At 37.0% G+C, this 20700-nt stretch overlaps 2 protein-coding genes across 2 annotated transcripts in view; one reads left to right on the forward strand and one right to left on the reverse strand.

The window, feature by feature from the left end:
• On the forward strand, nt 1-11229 carry esrrd (estrogen-related receptor delta). The gene is made up of 7 exons (XM_007251567.4): nt 1-125; nt 855-1249; nt 5718-5834; nt 6048-6158; nt 6858-7019; nt 7496-7765; nt 10354-11229. Exons 1-7 carry the CDS (start codon nt 67-69, stop codon nt 10596-10598), a joined length of 1359 nt encoding a protein of 452 aa, XP_007251629.3. The 5' UTR covers nt 1-66; the 3' UTR covers nt 10599-11229.
• Nucleotides 11142-20700, reverse strand: part of shkbp1 (SH3KBP1 binding protein 1) — a 20375-nt gene continuing 10816 nt past the window's right edge. The window contains exons 14-18 of the mRNA XM_022679439.2: nt 20358-20513; nt 19048-19144; nt 17836-18020; nt 16750-16876; nt 11142-15698 (exon numbers count right to left, since the gene is read on the reverse strand). Of these exons, the coding sequence (XP_022535160.1) occupies nt 15071-15698; nt 16750-16876; nt 17836-18020; nt 19048-19144; nt 20358-20513 (1193 nt within the window). The 3' untranslated portion in view covers nt 11142-15070. The remainder of the gene's footprint in view (nt 15699-16749; nt 16877-17835; nt 18021-19047; nt 19145-20357; nt 20514-20700) is intronic.

Here is a 20700-nt window from a genome sequence, read left to right on the forward strand (position 1 = left end):
GCAGGCAGGCTTTAGTGTGTCAGCATTTCACTCTCTCTCTCTCTCTCTGCTGTGTGGATCTGGAAGATGGAGTTAAAGGAGTTTTGCTTAACTGACAGCTTTCCATTCCTCAATCAGCAAAACAGGTATGTGACAGTAGACACTTCATCAGCTATAACAACACTTAATCAGCACTTTTTAGCTAATAAAAGTTACTGTGGAAAGTTTACTGCTAACCAACATCTGAACTGATTAGAAAGTAATAATATCTACATGCATTTATTTATTATGTTACATTTAGTCTGCACTTCATCTATTGCTTAATAGATATCTAATTCAAAGAAATATAAAAAAATGGTTATAATCATAATTATATAATCTGCACATTCCTCATTTTTAAACTCGTCTGTTATTGAATGGCTGCACTCTAAATGTACACAATTGTTTCAAAGGTCATATTTTATCTCTTTTTTGTGCACATCTGAATATAAAGCTGCAGTTTAAACACACTGTAATTAATATAAAAAAAAAAAAAGATGCAGAGCTTTCAGACCTCAAATAATGCAAAGAAAACAAGTTCATATGCATAAAGTTTTAGAAATCAATATTTGGTGGAATAAGCCTGGTTTTTAATCACAGTTGTCATGCATCTTTGCATGTTCTCCTCCACCAGTCTTACACTCTGCTTTTGGATAACTTTATGCCTTTACTCCTGGTGCAAAAATTCAAGCACTTCAGTTTGGTTTGATGGCTTGTGATCATCCATCTTCCTCTTGATTATATTCCAGAGGTTTCTCTATTCATTCTAAGGTGAGACCTATACACCACAAATAACTAACACCACAAGTTTTGCCTGTTTGTGTTTCGATTGACAGTCTGTTGGACCCTTCATCTACTGATGACCCCCCATCTCCCAGAGAGACAACGATTAAGGCGGACCCCCTCAGCCCCCCGTTTACTGCCCCGTTCAGCCCCAGCAGCACCTCAGACAGCAGTGCGTACAGCCTGTTCTCTCAGGGTCACTCTCTGGACCCGGATTCACCCAGCTCCAGCAGCACAGCCACCTTTAACCCCGCCCACTACAGCACAGAGGAACACAGCCTGCAGATAACAGCCCAAACACACCCCGCCCTCAGCCGGGACTACATCCCCAACCTCAACCCAGGACCCAAACGCCTCTGCCTGGTCTGTGGAGACTTCGCGTCCGGCTACCACTACGGCGTGGCTTCCTGCGAGGCCTGCAAGGCCTTCTTCAAGAGGACCATTCAAGGTGAAGATCTGTTTGGGTCAAAGGGCAATTCTCAGCATGACTAAACTGTTAGAATGTAAACGTTCAGATAAACTCAGAGAGCATCTAAGCTATAAAAGCTAAATTATTACACCAAATACATATAAAAACACTGTCTGATACATAAAACACAGTTTAATTACTGTTCTTGGGGCCCAAAACATGTTTTTAAAATTGCATATCATAAACCTAGTGGAGGGATACATGCAGGGTGATCAGGCATAAAATAGTCCTAAACAGGCCTAGGCTAATTAATTTTTTTATACAATATACAGAAATAAAACTTTCCCTTTTATTTCACAGTGTTTTTAACCCCTTTATGCCCAATAGTTATGTTTATTGGTACAGAAAGAAATCATTTACTAAAGAGAGAATTCCTAGAGAGCGTTTCAACAATAATGCTAGTAGAAACACACCACATTTGGTTCCATTAGGAACCTGTTAATAGATGGAAAGTGGTTCTCTTTCAGCAAAATGCTGTGCAATATGCAATTGTAATATAATAATATTAGTGTTAAAAATATTCATAACAGTCATATAATTTATATCAGTCGTTTCTTGGTTTTCTCCAGAGACAGTAATTCTATGGAATTCTATAAAATACTGAAAAGGTTTATTTTACTTTTACAAAGTTAATAAAAAATAACCACACAAAGAACGATTAAAAAAAACTTTATTTACTACAATTAACCGACAGGACTATAAAATAACATTTAATCTGTAATTTTAAACTTTTTAATCTTTGTATATGATGAATTAAGTTTTACTCTTTTCAATATCAGTAAACAAACAGAGCTAGTATATTATAAAGTGCAGAAGTGTATCCCTATATTTGGAGTAACTTACATGCAGTCTGCCCAAGGGTGCCCAAACTTTTGCACACCACTGAACATTCATATTTCTAAAGTAGGCAGGGTGTCCCTAACTCCCGAAGACCCTAAGTGAGTAAGGAGGGGTGTAAAACAGCACCGCCCCCCCCTAATTAATGAGGTAATCAATACTCATATTTAAACAGGGCACTGCCAGCTTGGTGCCGAGCTGGGATTGATTTTCGTGTGAAGACTCAATATGCTCTTATAATCAAATAACTGTCTCAGGCAGCCCACAGTGGGGTCTTTTCTCTGAGAGGAATCCCCTCAGTACGAACTTAGTTTTAAAACTTAAACAAATTGAGCAGATCAGATGTGATTTAAGTCTGATCTTCTTATCAGAGGCTTTTACTCAAAATCACTGAAGTGAAGTGCACTGGGCTATTAGAGCAGACATAAAGATGCTCTAAAAAATAGTAAGAAATTCAAAAATTCATGTTGAAGTTTCCTCAGACCCTACTGTATATACTGTACACACTTCACATTTAAACTGTATATATATTATGTACTATATGTATGCAGTCATGTCTAAAGGTTTGGGGGGCTTTTCTTATACAGTTTCTTTTTATTTGCTAAATATAACATTGAATTTAAATAAAATGCACAGTTATTGTGGCAGAGTTTAGTTTTTAATGTTATGTACAGTGAACACATAGAAATTGGGCTTAAAATATGCACAAAATATGCAATATATAAATGTATTTACTGTGCAAGAGTTTTTCGCTGAATTACTTACTAACATCATATCATTATCCCAATCATCAATAATTATCAACATTTATTAGTTCATAATTCATCAAAATGTAAAACGGTCTTAACCAAAAAAAATTAAGTATTTAACACCATGTAAAATCAAGCATTGTATATTTTATACCAAACAATTTTATTTGCGGCATTTCTTTAGAAACCATCCAGTCTTTTCACTTTTTTTACTTAATGTAACTTAATAATATAATATACCTTATTATATTATCTGTGATAATTCTGACATTAGTTTGTAAATATACAGGGCATTTCGGATGGATATAAGTTTAAAGATGGCATAAAGTTATATAAGGCTGGTGGAGGAGAACATGCCAAGATGCATGAAAACTGTGGGAAAAAAAACAGGGTTATTCCACCAAATATTTATTTCTGAACTCATAAAACTTTATGAATATGAACTTAATACTGAATAAACTGAATATTCACAAATAAATGCTCTAAATGACTTGTAATTTGGGAGAAATATTGACCGTAGTTATAGAATAAAACAACAATGTTCATTTTCTTCAAACATTTACCTATAAATACAAAATCAGAGAAACTGATTCAGAAACTGAAGTGCTCTATATATGGTGCTGTAGCTGGCGCTGCCCATGGGCAGATTAGGTGTATTCAAGTCTTAATACTGTGTGAGGAGTTATCAATATATTGATGAAACGCTGCAGCTGGAAAGTACAGGCCTTAATCCCAGCGATTCTTCTCCGGGGAGGCTTTATTTTAAGTGAATTTCATTGATTAAACCCCTCAACCACCCCCTCAAATAAAAATCCAGCAGCCTGGCCTGGTCATGTGGGCATTACTGAGCGATGGTCACTCATCAATACTCTTTGTCTTGAAAGCTATTAACATTCTGACGTGTTTGTGGTTATGAAGCTATGTGACGCTGTTAGATCAATACACACACACAGTCTGGCTTTCTATGGATTGCTGTGTGAACGCTCAGCATGCGCCGACTGTTAACACAGCTCTGAGCTAAATTAGCCATATCTGAACTACAGACACGCTGGCATGGTTTATTAAGAGTTTACAGTTAATAGAAAAAACATTGTTCTATTAAAAAATAGTCTCTGTGCAGTCCCGATTCAGCAAACAGAATTTGACCCAGAAAATGAAAGGAGAGACATTTATGTTACCATTCCTTTTTTTGTAGCAAAATATGCCAGTATACTGTGTATCACAGTGTGAAGTTTATATATCTTTACCCCTATTTTATATTATTTTATAAAACAGACTTTACTAATCACAGACCTAAACTTTAAAAAAAGCTTTCTGCATACAGGTTTCTAAGAGTGAAAGAAAGTGAATTTCCAGCATTAGCTTAGAGTTAGCTGTCTGCATATAGAGACTTGCTAATTTGCTAAAAATGCCCAGTAATAAATAGCCAACATGGGCCATATGTCTGCACACAGAGACCGGCTAATTTGCTCAAATTAAAGGAAATAAGTAGCCAGCGTTAGAAAGAAAAGTGAATGGCACAACATTAGCCAAGATTAGCTATCTTAACATAGAGGCCTGCTAAGTTGCTAACCTGCTAAAAATGAGCCAAGAGTCAGCTTTCTGCTTATAGAGGCCTGACTATTTGCTAACGTTACTAACAGTGAATAAAACCGAACAGCTAACATTATCCAAGAATTAACTAGCTACCATTCTCCTCATAAAAGACTGCCTATTTGCTAAAGTTTCTTGAAAATTAAGGAAAATAAATAGCCAACATTAGACTTACCTTTCTGCAAATAGAGTTAACTGTCTATCTGTTAACTTTCTCAAACAAAGGAAGGTGAATATCCAGCATTAGCCAAATTGTCCTTTGCTAACAGTAAATGACAATTAATAGCCAACATTAGCCAAGAGTTAGCTTTTTGCAAACAGAGTCCTTCTAATTTAATAACTTGCAAAAATGTATGTAAATGACTAGCCATCATTAACCAATGGTTAGATATCTGAGCACATCTGCTGCCTATTTGCTAAAAACTAAGTAAAGTGAATGGCACAGAATTAGCCAAGATTAGCTATCTAAACATAGAGGCCTTATAAGTTGCTAATTTGCTAAAATGAGCCAAGAGTTAGCTTTCTGCTTATAGAGGTCTGACTATTTGCTTAAGTTGCTAACAGTAAATAAAACTGAACAGCTAACATTATCCATAACTTAACTAGCAACTATTCTGCTTATTGAAGCCTAACTATTTGCTAGTTTCTAAAAAAATAAAGGAAAATTATTAGCCAAAATTAGCCAAGACTTAACTTACCTTTCTGCAAATAGAGTTAACTTATCTGTTTACTTTCTCAAACAAAGGAAGGTGAATATCCAGCATTAGCCAAAAGTGACATTTGCTAACAGTAAATGACAATTAATAGCCAACATTAGCCAAGAGTTAGCTTTTTGCACAGAGTCCTGCTAATTTACTAACTTGCAAAAATGTATGTAAATGAGTAGCCAGCATTAGCCAAGGATTAGATATCTGCACATCTGCTGCCTATGTGCTAAAAACAAAGAAAAGTGAAAGGCACAAAATTAGCCAAGATTAGCTATCTAAATAGAGAGGCCTGCTAAGTTGCTAAGTTGCTAAAAATGAGCCAAGAGTTAGCTTTCTGCTTATAGAGGTCTGACTATTTTGTAAAGTTGCTAATAGTGAATAAAACCGAACAGATAACATTATCCAAGACTTAACTAACCTTTCTGCACAAAGGGAAACTTTCTCAAACGAAGGAAGGTGAATATCCAGCATCAGCCAAGAGTGTCTTTGAGGTGTGTTCTGTGAAAGTGTGTATGTTTAATATATTTAATATGTATGTTTATGTATGCAATGATGTTTCAGGAAACATTGAGTACAGCTGTCCGGTGGTGAACGAGTGTGAGATCACAAAGAGACGGAGAAAAGCGTGTCAGGCCTGCCGCTTTCAGAAGTGTCTGAGAGCCGGGATGATGAGAGAGGGTGAGACTTTTTTTTATTATTATTACATACTATATTATATTAATTCTATTCTATTTAATTATATTGCAATATATTATATTATATTTGAATTCCATCACCTCATTTTACATTATTAAGCATTTATTAGCAAACCAGGTGCTGGATGTTAGATGTAAATTTTTTGTTGTCCAGTATTATATTAATGTGTGTATATGGTGTATATATTGTGTGCAGGTGTGCGTATGGATCGTGTAAGAGGAGGAAGGCAGAAGTATAAAAGAAGAGTTGAGTCCAATCTGTCCGTCTTCATCAAAACACCCTACTCACATGCAGTCAAATCTGTCCGTAAGTGTTCACAAAAACCTTTACTTGTTAAAAAATACGGTTAATTTTTACTTTTACTGGCCACTTTATTGGAAACACCTACCAAACAGTTCAGACACTGTGCCTGTTACACTCTGTAATAAGAAACTGACCAATATATTAGTAAATTAACCTCTGCTTATTACATGCAAAACATATTATTGCAAGACATTGGATAAGTGTTAATTGTTCTTCTTTAAATAAGTTGATTAATGAGTTTTCCTCCTGCTTAGCAGCTGAAAGACTTCTGTATACAATTAAACCAAAAAGTCATATTTTTCAAAACATCATTTATTATATTTCTAGAATCAAGACATGACACCAAATATGAATGTTGCTGTATTAAATTCATCTACTTTTACCAGATGACATGCAGACCTGATGTTCATACTGTTTTTTATGATTATCATTATTTATTAATTTATTCTATTTTACTTAATATCATTCTTAATTATCTTTATTTGTTTTTTTTGTTGTTGCTTTCTTTTTTTCTGTAACTGATGGCTCTGTGTTTAAAGTTGGGGGGTGGCGAAGTTGTTTAAAGACTTGAAAGATTAAAAAAAAACATTGTTGAATGAAGTTCAATAAAAATAAAAATATGTGTTTGAAAAAATATGTATTGGTGAGTGGAAAATGAAAGTGAATACTGAATTTATTTGAATTCATTATGTACTTCTTCAGGAAATAAGGTCATTTCCCAGCTGTTGGTGTCCGAGCCGACTCCACTGCGTGCGTCGCCTGACCCCTCCAGCCCGGACACAGACCTCAACACCCTGCTGACCTTATGTGACCTTCTAAACAGGGAGCTTCTGGTCATGATCGGCTGGGCCAAACACATTCCAGGTACGTCACACAGCTCAAAATTATGAAATGTACGTATCTGTGTATCTATACACACATATCTACAGGTGCATCTAAAAAAAATGTTTTACATTTTGAACTGAATTACTTAAAACTTTTTAATGATATTTAATTTTTGGAGATTTACCTGTAGAGATACAAAGGTTTGTCTAATATATCAGATGGTTGGGTGCTTTTTTTTATACATTTTGGCAAAATAAACAAATTAATAATATATGATATGAATACTATATATGAATCTTACATATATTCATTTTTGACAATACTGACCATTGAATAAAAGAGGCTGAGGAGCTCAACCCTGCTGGGTACTGCCTCAAAAGTCTTACAATAATCTCAATTAGACAAAAAAAACTATTTTTGTTTGCTCAATACTGACAAAAAAATGTATGTCTACATCTATTAAATGTATGTTTAAATTTGACCCCCCTCCCCTATCCAACCTGTCCGTGGTTCAGGGTTCGCTGCGCTCTCTCTGGTGGATCAGATGGCGCTGCTGCAGAGTGGCTGGATGGAGGCTCTGCTGATGTGTGTGGTGTGGAGGTCTCAGGGTTGTTCTCAGGAGCTTCAGTTTGCGGAGAACCTGCGGCTGAACGAAGCTCAGGCCCGGGCGGCTGGACTGCTGGACCTTTATACACCTCTGAGACACCTGACTGAGAAATACAGACAGCTGAACCTCAGCCAGGAGGAGGCCGTCACACTGAAGGCCATGGCCCTCGCCAACTCAGGTACATAACTCTAAACACTATGAGGCAGCTTCCGAGACTTGAATTAGGCTTAATCTTGGACTACACAACATTTTGAATGAGGATTTTCATTTTAAAGGAACATTTAGTCTAACACTAACCTTAATACCTGTTTCAGAAACTGATCATATATTGTCCAGATTGGTTAGAGAACAAGGAATTAAAACTAAAATGACCTCCTAACTTACAGAGTTGTGTAGTACATATTGATGAAATAGTGCTGGCAGAGTAAATCCACTCTGCTGAAGTGAATCTAAGCTTCCTGTAAATAAATGGAAGTGCTTTACTCACCCAAATAAACAGTTTTCAGTAGAGAAATATGTGTAAACATCCAGCGCTGGTTTAACTTTTTTTTATAATTATGTATACAAATAGACCAGAAAATAGACGTTCATTAATAGTGTGCCTTACAATATGGTACAAAATACTGGTTGCACTGTCTATTATAAGTATATTCAGCAACTTTCCAAATTCCAAATCTCTGCAACCCTGCTCTCTCCAAATAGTTTTTTTTCCCTCCAAATTCACGGTCAGTAGCCTCTGAGGAAAAAGGGTGAGAGAAAAGGCAATCAATAGGAGGACAGTGTGGAGCAGCTTCAGCCCACAGCCGGATCAATAAATCCATCCAATCCCCAGTCCCCCAGTGCCAGGGCTCCATCGCAGGACCCCTGAACCCATTAGCCTCGTCTCTCAGCCCGTGGGGTGTGTGGCTGGAGGAAACACCACCGCTTTTACCCCTGAAAAAAAGGTGCCTGTGTGTTGGCTCTAAAGACGAAACTCAACAGACGTCCTTGTTCAGTCCATTAAGCAGGAATGGGGGGATGAATGGGGAGGACAGAGAGATCTGACACACTTTCAGTCAAACACAACAGAGTGTGTTTAACACCTGAACAGGCCTTCACCCAAACAGCCAGAGGCCCGGCACGACCTTGGAATAAGGGGCTTCATGCTGGCTGTGTTCAAAATCGCTTACTTGTTCACTTAATCACTCGCTGACTCGCTCACTATGTTCTATATGTACAGTACCAGTCCATTTTTTTTTTACATTTTCTACATTGTAGATTAATATTAAAGACATGAAAATAATTAAGTAACACATGGAATTGCATTACAGTAAAAAAAAGTGTTAGTCCTCCACATTAATCCACTGATCTAAACCTGATGAACTGAGATGGTGATTTGAGGTGATTTGGGATGAGGAGCTTCACAGTGTGAAGGAAAAGCAGCAGCTATTGTTCAGCACCTCCAGAAACTCCTTCCTTTAAAACGCTGAGAAACCTATTCCAGGTGATTCTCCCTCATGAAGACATCCAGATTAATAGCATGTGTCCTGTGTAGCTTTAATATAGTCTTCAATATTAAATTTACAATATAAAGAATACATATATAAAAAAGCAAAAACATTGTGTGAGAAAAGGCGAGTCCAAACCTTTGACTGGTACTGTACACTGACATGCAAAAAGCTGTAGGACAGCAGTATGTAAATTAGACACAGTGTTAGTTAATGGATTGGCTGGGGAACACTCACACCTGTTTAAGTTGCAAGGTGCTATCTTGTGAGTGAGGTGAGGCGAAGGTCAGCAGGGCTCATAGCAAGACAATGTAAATTATCTTAATGTGACTTTAAGCCCTGATAGTGGGTGCCAGAAGATGTGAGGGCTCATTTAACATTCCTCAGTCAACAGTATCTCGTGTATACGAGTATAGTGCTATTCTTTATTTTTAGTTCATTAAAATATACTTGCCCTTAATCAGTATTCCACAAGTTTACACTCAAAGAATAATATATTTTAAATAGTTCTTCATTTACTTAATTTTTTGTATTTTTATTTATCCTTGGCATAGTGCCCTCAAGCTAAAAAACAACATTTTGGTTATTCTGCCTTTTCAAACCACACCATACTTATTTACTTACTTTTATATCTTTAATACAATGATAAATGGCATATCTACATCCAATACAATGTGATGTACAAGTGGGTCATAATTAAAATCATATCTCTGGAAACCTCCTAACATGTTTTGGGTGCTTCCCTGCTATAAAACACCTGTTCAAATGATCAGCTTGATTTCAAAAGTCAAATTCTAAATCTATGAATGGTATATCCATCCAAGTTTTCCTAAAATTGTATATTTTTTCCCCTAAAAAAATCTTGCCATAAAAGGCATTAAATTATCAATTCATAAAATGCACAAAAACACTATTAAAAAAACTGAATATTGTAGACTAGCTTTTTAGGGATGACAGCATATCTTACAGTGTCACACACCACACTACCAAGTTTCATTGTCATTGCAGCCATTTGCTAAAATAAAAACATTTTATTTCTCATTAATGTGCAATCAGCACCCGATCTTGACAAAAAAAAAATGTATAAATTTTTGCAAATTTATTAAAAAAGAAAAACTGAAATATCACATGGTCATTTTCTGTCAAGATGGGGTGCTCAGTGTATATTAGTGGCCTGAATACTTTTGTACCCACTGTATATCAGAATTGGATAAAGAAGCTCAAAACATTTTGAGTTAAATCTGTAAATTAAATGGTATAATTTGTCTCTACCCTTCAGATGCTGAGAACGTGGAGAGCGGGGAGGCGGTGCTGAGGTTTCAGGACGGTCTTCATGAATCCCTGCAGGACTACGAGAGCGTCCAGCATCCCGCTGAGCCTCACCGCGCCGGCCGGCTCCTCATGACCCTCCCCCTGCTCAGACAGACCGCCCAGAGAGCCGTCCAGTGCTTCTGCCGCCTGCACATGGAGGGACACATCCCCATGCACAAGCTCTTCCTGGAGATGCTGGACGCCAAGATTTAGACCAGATCTCATATTGCTCCCTATTCCATACCATTTATCACACTACATGAGACACAAGGATCATGTGGTGTTTTACACTCATGTCCTAAAGAGGGAGCTGGTTGGAGTGCATCTTTAACAGGGTCAGAATGAGTGCAGATGGACATCTATACCACTAAAGCTCTGGAGGTTTTCTGTGTGTATGAATTAAAGATTCATCCACATTCAGCTCCAGGCTAAAAAGCACTGAAAGAGCTGCAACAAAGTGAACAAAACTTGAACAAAAGTGAAGGAAGTAGAATTTTGTATTTAATTCATTTACAAATGTAATATTTAATTGTAGTAGTAGCTTTAATCTAATTTATTTAAGTTATAAGATAAGTTATGTTTAAATTGTCCTGTTTATTTATTCTATTGTTTAAGAAATTAGGTTTAATTTTAGTGTTTGTGTTGGATATGGTTGATGTTTTTATCCATATAACAAAACAATACAAAACAATAAAACTGCTGCATCAGAAGCAAATATATTTAAATGACAGTATAATCACGCCACAACTCTTCAGCTTTACTATTTATTTTGTTTTATTTATTTATAAAATATGCTTTGCATTTTGGCTATTTATACGTAAATAAACTATTTTTGCAATTTTGATTTGTGTGTCTTTGTTAATCATTTGTTTCGTGTTGTTGATCCCATACAAAAGCAAAGTTAAGGAGTTTAAAAAAGGCATCTTTTAAAAAAACAAATATTCACAAAAAATTGCTTCACATGGTACTGTTTATATACATGTTATATATTTATATATTTTTAGTATTAGTCAATCATTTGTCAAAATGAAATGTATCAAAATGAACAAACATCATATTCATATTTCTTTTGCATGGAAACCAATGGAAAACAAAAGAATGAAAAAATATGAATACAAAAGAAATATTAAATTCAATACATATCAAATGCATCTATGGTAAAAAATGCATACAGCTTTCAGTATTTATATGATACAGGTCGGCAAAAGCATTCCTCATAATAAACAATATTTCTTCTACTGCAGTAAACAAGTTAAATATATAATATATAAACTTTCACTGATGTTTCAAAATGATCTGCATAACACTGCTGGGGATGAACACATTTAGAGAGTGGGAATTTTGCTGTGAAAATTGCATTTCTTTTTTTTATTTAACACAGTGGTGGTGAATCATAGCCATTTTATTATATTGTATTCACTATCCAGCCCTCCCAGTGCATATAAAATGCTGTTGATAAAATAGTGGTAAAGTTTCTAGAAAAAAAAAAGTTTTTTTTTGTCACACTACACCCTGCACTGACCCCTCCACCACTTTAATGAAATGATATGTGATTTTAAACACTTTTTTTCACCCAAAATCTTCTCAGAACTCACAGTAAAACAGTGTCTCCAGTATCAGACAGTGTATTCATAACCATGTGGTGTAAAAACTATTTTATATTCAGAACAATACTAAGCATTTTGCACAGAATTTTTCACCAGACCCACTCTGAATATCTTTTGTTTTCTAGCTTTTAGGATTTTAAAACTTCGGTTGCTCTTCCCTTTGAAGATAAGCCCCCAGTTGTGACGCGTGCTGCTGCTGCTGATTTGATGAGACCAAAGCCATCTAAGATAACAGCTCATGGGGGCAGGCTGGTATTTAACATTGCAACAACAGGTGTTAATAAAGAAGAATGTTTCAAATCACAACACAGCTAATACACACCACCACCCAACCCCCCACTTTAGTGTACAGCACCCTCTGTATACTGTTAGAAATTAACCTCAGCACTACACTGCCTGCCAAGACTTTATATACTGCTTTCAAATTAAACTGGTAATTGTAGTTTTTTTCCCAATCAAAAAAAAAAAGATTTTTTGTTTTATTTGTAAATTACCATATTTTTCAGACTATAAGGCGCAACAGAATATAAGTCGCACTGTCAATGAATCACTATTTTTCGGTCTATTTTCATATATAAGATGCATGGGATTATAAAATGCTTTAAGCAACACTAGTAAGAATACGTACTCAAAGTGAGTGAGATGTCGCCATGTTTCCCTTCTAAGGCTCAACAGTGTTACTAAAAGCAGCTACCTGCAGAACAACCTCCACACCCCACCCACTGTAACCAGCACAAAGGTGATGCAGGTAACAACAGTTTATTTCCTGTGTATCTAATACAGGCCGATACAGTTCAGTGTTGGTGTAACAGTGCTGACCATTTTAAAAAAATTGGATAGAAAATGAAATGCACTCAGAACTCCATTTATCAGCATCTATCATCATATGTTAGCATTATAGAGCCCGTATCCTACATTTCACTTGTCCCAGTAATGCACAAAAACAGATACATTCTTAATTTTTTTTACATGTTTAAAACTGATATGTATATGAAAACTTGTTGTTTTGGGGCCTCAATAAAAGAGCAGTCTGGGGATAGATGGTGGATCTAAATGGGTGGAGCTAAACTGCTGTAGGCTGAATGGGTGGGGATATATCAGCTTCAGCCTAACTTGTTAATACGGACAGGGGAATAAATTTTAAACATTAAAGGAGAACTCTGGTGTAAAATGTACTTTTAGTGTAGTAAAAGATGATAAAAAGTAATTAACTTTGATGAAGAGCACACCTCCCACAGCGTTCTGAGATTCAGAAATTTTAACAGTTTGTCTAAACACCCTTCAGACCCTGATAAATCACTTTTTCCACCGTTATCCAGCTCGAAGTAGCTCCACACCTACTTGAAAAACGTTTTAAATAAGCTTCTGGTGCGCTTTTTAAGTTATTAATGCCTCGTTTTAAATGTCAGGGTTTTTTTGAGCTACTTTGAGCTTTGATATTAGAAGAAATTTATCTGGGCAAATTATGCCCCATGTCCTCCAGTCTGAAGGGTGTTTAGACAAACTGTTAAAATTTCTGGATCTCTGAACGCTGTGGGAGAATGAAGGTGTGCTATTCATCAAAGGTAAGTACTTTTTATCATGTTTTACTACACTAAAAGTCCATTTTACAGTGGAGTTCTCCTTTAACAAAGTTGAAATGCCACATTAAACTCATGTTTTATGATATGAGCCTTTTAACTCCAGCACTTACTGCTTCTTTTTCTGACCTTCATATCTCAGCTATTTAAGGAACAGTCCAGCATTTTGGACTGTGTTTGTACAGCATCAATCTAAAGTGAGCTGAGATATTTCTTTGCATTAGTGTGTCCACGACCCTGCGTTGTTCCTCAGCTTAGACCATAAAGGGCGGAATGTGTGGGCAGCTTGCTGGACCAATCACAGCGGCTTCTGTCCGCAACGTACATCTCGCAGAGCGGGAGATGCATATCACTCTACAGCATAGGGAATGCATAGGCTACAGTCTGGGTATAAATTGTCTATAACAAATGAAGAAAAACGCCTTCAGCTTAACAGCCTAAAGAACAAAAGGCTATTCAAACTAAAGACACACCAGTTAATGCATCTCTCTCTTTTTTTTTTTTTTTTTTTACTGTGCAACATCATGATATGTACATCTGCCTTCACTCTATAGAGCGGCCTATTCCGTAAATACATGCATTAGGATCTTATTAATTATACTTAAATGCAGTTTTTCATAAAAGAAAACAATTTGCGGCCAAAATGCAAAGTGGCTTCATGCATTAAATGAAGCAATTAATTCTTCATTCACATTTAATGTTAGAGGAATTAAACTTATTTTGCTATTTTGCTCTGGAAGACATAATTTGATGTTAGAAATAAAGCATATTTTTGTACAGTGTATAATATCAGCATTGCTGGTGCTGCTCCTCCTGCTTATGATGCGAAAATGGCGATGCAAATCATGCGACATGTCCAATGCAGCCAATCAATCTGCATATACAGCTGGTCAGGTTCAGTTTACACAGTTTAGTGCAATCATGGAGGCGGTGCTTCCATATTAGCCCCGCCTCAGGGCATGGCTTAGCTATCCACTGTTACTCAAGGGTTAGTAATATGTCTCATCAGTGCTTCAGTTTAGGCCCAACCCCTGGGTGTGGCTCCAGTGATGAGTGACTGAATCATCCAATGCCAGTGGCCATCATGCTGTAGTAGTACTTCCAAAGCAGCCAATCAGAAGCTGGTCTTATTCATATACTGTCAATGTCACACAAGAACCTTGTATTACCAAATGGCCGTATTAGAGTCATTTAAGTTTACTTGAATTGAATTCAATGTTAAAATATTTAATTTATTTATACTAAGTTTAATTTATTTTGGAGCATTTCTATTGGTCCATTCAGCATAAAATCTTGAGACAATGTAAAGAACATCTGGCAGATTTACACCATGAACAAAATTACAAATAAGCAAAAATGGAGATACAAGGTTTCTGCATGACAGTAACAATACTATTTTGGACAAGTAGGGGGGCGGAGCTTCAGTGTTCAGTGCCCACCTTGGCTCTGACAATGTCAATCAATCATCATGCTGCTGCTGCACTTCCCAACCAGCCAATCAGAAGCTGGTCTCATTCATATGTGGTTTAGGGCTGGTGGGTGGTGGAGAGGATGGGCTTTCCGGTTTGGGTCCTCCCTCAGGAGGTGTGGCTTCATTAACCGGTGACGTTGGGCCTCGTCGCGGAGAGACTGGCATCTGTGATCTGACTGGACTTACCGGAGAGGGGGCGGGGCTTGGAACTACAGGTCTTCTAGCTGATGATGCTGATGCTGCTGCTGCTGATCCTGATGCTAATGAAGATGCTGATGCTGCTGTGTGTGTTCTGAGGCCCAAACGTGCCTCCAGCTCACTACACACAGCTAAACTCCGCCTACCTCCCTCAGCTCCAATTAGATCAGAGCTTTTGGCTCTCTCCTGGCATCGCTCCACAAAGCTGCCTCTGCGGTACGTGTCCCGCTCTTTGTCCCGGTCCAGAACTGATCTGGCCGGGTGCGGACTGCTACTGCCGCTGGTGCTGCTGGCCAAGGAGCACTGGCTGAGGCCCAGGTGAGCGGGCAGGTCCCGTGGTCTGCTGAAAGGAAGAAGAGGGGCCTGACGAGGAAGACTTCCAGTGTGAGGAATCGCAGGGCGAGCAGAAGATACACCACCACCACCACGAATGCTCTCATTAAGCTGGGACTGGAGACTGAAGACACAGAGACAAAAAAATTATATAAATAACAACAATAGGGTTTACAGTTGTAATTTGTGAATTTGAGATTCACACAGCACATAAAAGGGCCCCAAATCTGATCTTTTACCTCATATGTTTCATAGATGAGCCATTTCTATGGCAGTGTAAACAAAAAATGCACACAGAAGCTAACATTTCCACTTCTGATTTGGGCCACCTTACGTATGTGCTATCAAATTTGGATGCATGTTTAAATCACGGTAATGTGACTTTTTCTAAACAACCACAATGGTATTCACGCATCTGTTTTATTAAGGAGAAGGACAAAATTAACTAAGTTGGTGGAGAAATGGATGACAGCTTTGAGTGAGGGTTTCATTGGCAGCATTATGAACTAAAAGAGATCTTAAATATTTTGACAGATTTCTGTTTTTTGATAATATTAGAAGGCTTGTGTCAAGTTTTATTTTATTTTTTTTACATAAAGCTTGAGCGGAATCTCGCCGTCAGCCTGAACTCATTCTTAGCCTCTGTGTTTCTGACAAGGATGAAACCAAAACTTAAAAGTTAATGTCCATAAGTTAGAGCCCTCTCTGGTGAGAATGGGTAATTCCACAAAGCATGTGGGAAGAATCATTTGAAAGAGAGAGAGAGAGAGAGAGCTCAATCTAAAACTTCACTACTTCTTCTTTGGTTTTACTATGAGTGAATGAGCTACTGAGGTCTAAGTTTCTACTTCTGAAGTCTCCATTGCTCCACCAGCTGCTCGCGTTCAGTAAAACTGAGCCGGATCTTCTTTTAGAGGCCAGAAGAACACTCGTGAAAAGCGACCCGACACCCCAGTTTATAGAATGAATATATAAGGCTAAGCAGGGATGGTCGTTCCAGCAAACTGGTACCATTAAATACAACATATTATCCTTTCTGCACTCATAAAAGATTCTGCTTTCAGTTTAGAAACTAAATAATACTGACTGCCACTTTAACATGAAGCAAAGCTCTCATGTGCACATGTGTTACTCACTGTATATAGTGTAAACTGCTTATACACTGAAACAGGTACCTGCAGGTGGAGTTGCGGGTGGAGTGAGTTAGAGATGCAGCTGGACTCATGTCCGGTGTTCTGGTCAGAGCTAAGTCACACTGATCCAACAGCTCCAACAGCTCCTCTTCAGTGGGTCCTCCTAAAGCTGCCACACACACACAAATGCATTAGTCCAAAAAGAACTGTGCAGTACACAGTCATTTTAGGGGATTGGCCTGTCTCAACCATACAATATATGACAGACATAATTTTATAAAGAATAAATGACACTTTTTCCATCTTCCATTTCCAATGATTTAATTTTATTAACAATTAGAGGATGTTAACTCAATTAAAAAAAATATGTAAACTCATTATTATTATTTATTTTTGTTTATTATTATTAGTTTATTATCATATTAGATATTACATCAGTAAGGAGTTGCACTGACTAATCGACTATTCAATAGTTTGACCAGAACATCTGCTAGCTCTTTTTCACCAATTTACCCATTTTAAATATGATTTAACACATTAGTTTCTGTTCTTAAAATGCATTAAATGGAACTGATAAGTAACATCTGAAAAAAAAAGTCATTAAATAATGTTTAGGCCTGTCACGATAAGTGCGTTATCAACTTATCATACAATAAATGGACATGAGGTCAATAATATTTGATAATGCTGATATGGTCTATTGTGTTTATTTGTATGTTTGTTCACATATATAACTATACATGTATAATTGAACTGTAATAGGTAAAGAAAAAAGTATATTTCCCAATCTATGATTAATTATTAATTTGTTGTATTTAAAATGGGTATAATTGTTTTATTATGCTAATCTATCATCATCATTATGTCAGTGGCATTTAAATGTGTCGTCTGGGACGATATACATTGTCCACAAAAATTGGTATCAAGACAGTATAATAAGTATACATTTGTTAATTACACTCATTTCTGGAAAGAAAAATGGGTTACTCTGCAACAGGCAAAAGACACAACATACACAGACGGCGTGTAACTGGGTTTGTTGTATGTATAAATAAGAAAGCACACCAGCCAGTTGTTGCAAAACAATCATCATGGTCACAATGTGTCCTTCCACAGTCCGATCCTCACCCTTGATGTCCACTTTCCCAGCAATCTCCATCGCCGTAGTCAGGTCCCACATCTGGATGCTGCCGTTGCTGTGGCCACTGAACAGGTACCGGCGTGGTCGGGAGCCGATGCGGCTGGACCCCTCACACTCGTGCACCACAAACGAAGTGATGGAGGTGCCGTCCACAGAGCGCACTTCACACACCCTGCCAGCAGGAGGAGACACTCTGGTTAGATCAGACTTTTAAAAGCATCTTGCTCTAGACTGATTTGATCCAGTCTGACAGAATAATCAAAAGGGATATGTTATATTTATTCTAATATCAATGTTTTCACATATGTTTATGTGCTTCTGTATGTGATAAACATGAGAAAACCTGAGCAACAAAATAGATACTTCACTATTGTAAGTCGCTTTGGACAAAACGTCTGCCAAATGTAATGTAATGTCATTTAATGTAATGTAAAGATATACCTAGTTATATATGGTACCAAGTTTGTACACACCTACTTCATTTTTGTCCTGCATTGTAAATTAATACAGCAAAGAAATCCAGTCTATGAAGGAACACATAAAGAATCACGTATCTGTGAAGCATTTAGGTGCTCTTATTTGGGAAGCTGTTAACTTGTGGTTTCTAGGGCTGGTAACTCTGATAAATTTATCCTGTACAACAGAGGGAACTCTTGGTCTTTCTTTCCTTGGACAGTCCTGATGAGAGCCAGTTTCATCATAACGTTTTAAATGGTCTTTGTGACTGCACTTAAGAATTCTTAAAAAAATTCAGATTGACTGACCTTCATTTGATAGTATTTGTGTCTTTACTCAGTTGAGTAGTTCTTGCCATAATATGGATAACATTACTCAAACAGGGCTATTCACTGTATACCTGTAACTCTACCTCTTCACAAATTTACAACTGATGCTCTCAAACACATTAAGAGGCAAGAAATTCAAGTAATTAACTCTTGATGAGTTCAGCACAGCTGTTAACTGAAAGCTGAAAATTTCAGGTGACTGTACCTCATAAAACTGACTGAGAAAATCCAGCCAAAATGTGCAAAACTGTCTCTATCTAAACAAGTGGTGCCTACTCTGAAGAATCTACAATATAAAACATATTCTGGTTTAACACTTTTTTGGTTTACTAAATAATTCCATAGTTTGAATGACTTTAGTATTAAACTATAATGCAGAAAGGGTCTGTGGAATGTGCTGGGTTTGTGTGTCACCTCTTGCCATTGGAGGAGAGACGCACGTAGAGTTTATCAGTGTCAGGAACCACACGCTGAATAAACACCTGCTGCTCATCTCGCTCTCCATAAGGACCTGAGAAACAAATATTAATGTGTTTAAAATTACAATTAGAATAGTCAAAAATAACTTCGAAAATCTACTAAAGAACACATAAACTGATGAGTGAGTGTGAAGATTAAGATAAGCAGTTAACACTGGGGGTGGGTCAAAATAGCAATATTGTGATATATTGTATCGATTTGATCGTATCGTACCATAATGAAATATGGATATTTTTCTTGAAACATATGTGCTCTAAACTCCCTAAGACTCAACTCCCACTTCAATAAAGTTACTGCTTCAGCGCTCCACATGGTGGCACTTATCAAATCAATGGAATAACCCTGTAGTATTGAATATTGGTTGTGAAACCGACAATAAATTCCTAATTCCTAGTATTTAATTATTTTGGAGTATTTTATTCCTTTCAGTAACTCAGATGTTGTCAAGTATCGTAGAGAATCGTCTTGTGATATAATGAATATTGCCAAATCACTATATCATTATCACTGTACCGTCATTATTGTAGCAAACCCACCCCTAGTTAGCATTATGCCAATTGGTGGAGTTTTACATGATTTGTTAGCTACTAGGGCTGTATAACGGCAATAAACCAGGGTTATGATTAAATATATAGCAATATATTGCAATACTTTAAGCAAGGCAATGCACTGTAAAAAAAAAAAAAAATGTATTTAAAAAAAAAAAAAAAAAAAAAAAAGTTAACAGTTTATCCCATCAGGACAGTGGGATCTAATGACAGATTACAACATCTATATACAGCTCTAGAAAAAAAAATTAGACCCCTTTTTCTGGTTTTGCTATTTATAGGTATATGTTTGAGTAAAATGAACATTGTTGTTTTATTCTATAAACTACAGACAACATTTCTCCCAAATTCCAAATAAAAATATTGTCATTTAGAGCATTTACTTGCAGAAAATGAGAAATGGCTTAAATCAGACCTTTCAGACCTTAAATAATGCAAAGAAAAGGTTATATTCATGAACTTAAAGAATTCAGAAATCAATATTTTGTGCAATTTTTAATCACAGTTTTCATGCATCTTGGCATGTTTTCCTCCACCTGTTTTATACACTGCTTTTGGATAACTTTATGTCACTCCTGGAGCAAAAATTCAAGCAGTTCAGTTTGGTTTGATGGCTTGTGATCATTCATCCTCCTCAATCCCTTGATTGAACAATAACATGCATCAATACGCAGTTTTGTACTCCTACCAGCTTACCGATCTCAGTTCCTGCAGCGCAGCCCCCGTGCCCGTCGATATCGTCCAGGGAGAGGATTTTGAAGGAAGTGAGGGGGGTGGATCCGGGCTGGGTGGAGATCATGCCTCGGAAACGCGTGACAGTCCAGGTGCGCACATGGTTGTTGTCTGCACACACTGCACACCCAAAATACAGTCAACTCACACACCCCGGCATCATCTACGGGCTCATGTTTTATAAATAAATGAAACAAAGGCTTTAGAACAAGTGTAGCAGATTTAACAACAAGATATACCTTCACAGTTTCCGATGAGCGTGCAAGAGCGTGTATATACAAGACATGATGAATTAATTGATAAATAA

The sequence above is a fragment of the Astyanax mexicanus genome, chromosome 9 (genome assembly GCF_023375975.1).
Source record: "Astyanax mexicanus isolate ESR-SI-001 chromosome 9, AstMex3_surface, whole genome shotgun sequence".
NCBI lineage: Eukaryota > Metazoa > Chordata > Actinopteri > Characiformes > Acestrorhamphidae > Astyanax > Astyanax mexicanus.

Coding starts and splice junctions, on each gene's coding strand:
- esrrd (XM_007251567.4), top strand. CDS start 67: ATGGAGTTAAAGGAGTTTTGCTTAACTGACAGCTTTCCATTCCTCAAT. Junction 126..854: donor TTCCTCAATCAGCAAAACAG/GTATGTGACAGT, acceptor TTCGATTGACAG/TCTGTTGGACCCTTCATCTA. Junction 7,020..7,495: donor CTGGGCCAAACACATTCCAG/GTACGTCACACA, acceptor TCCGTGGTTCAG/GGTTCGCTGCGCTCTCTCTG.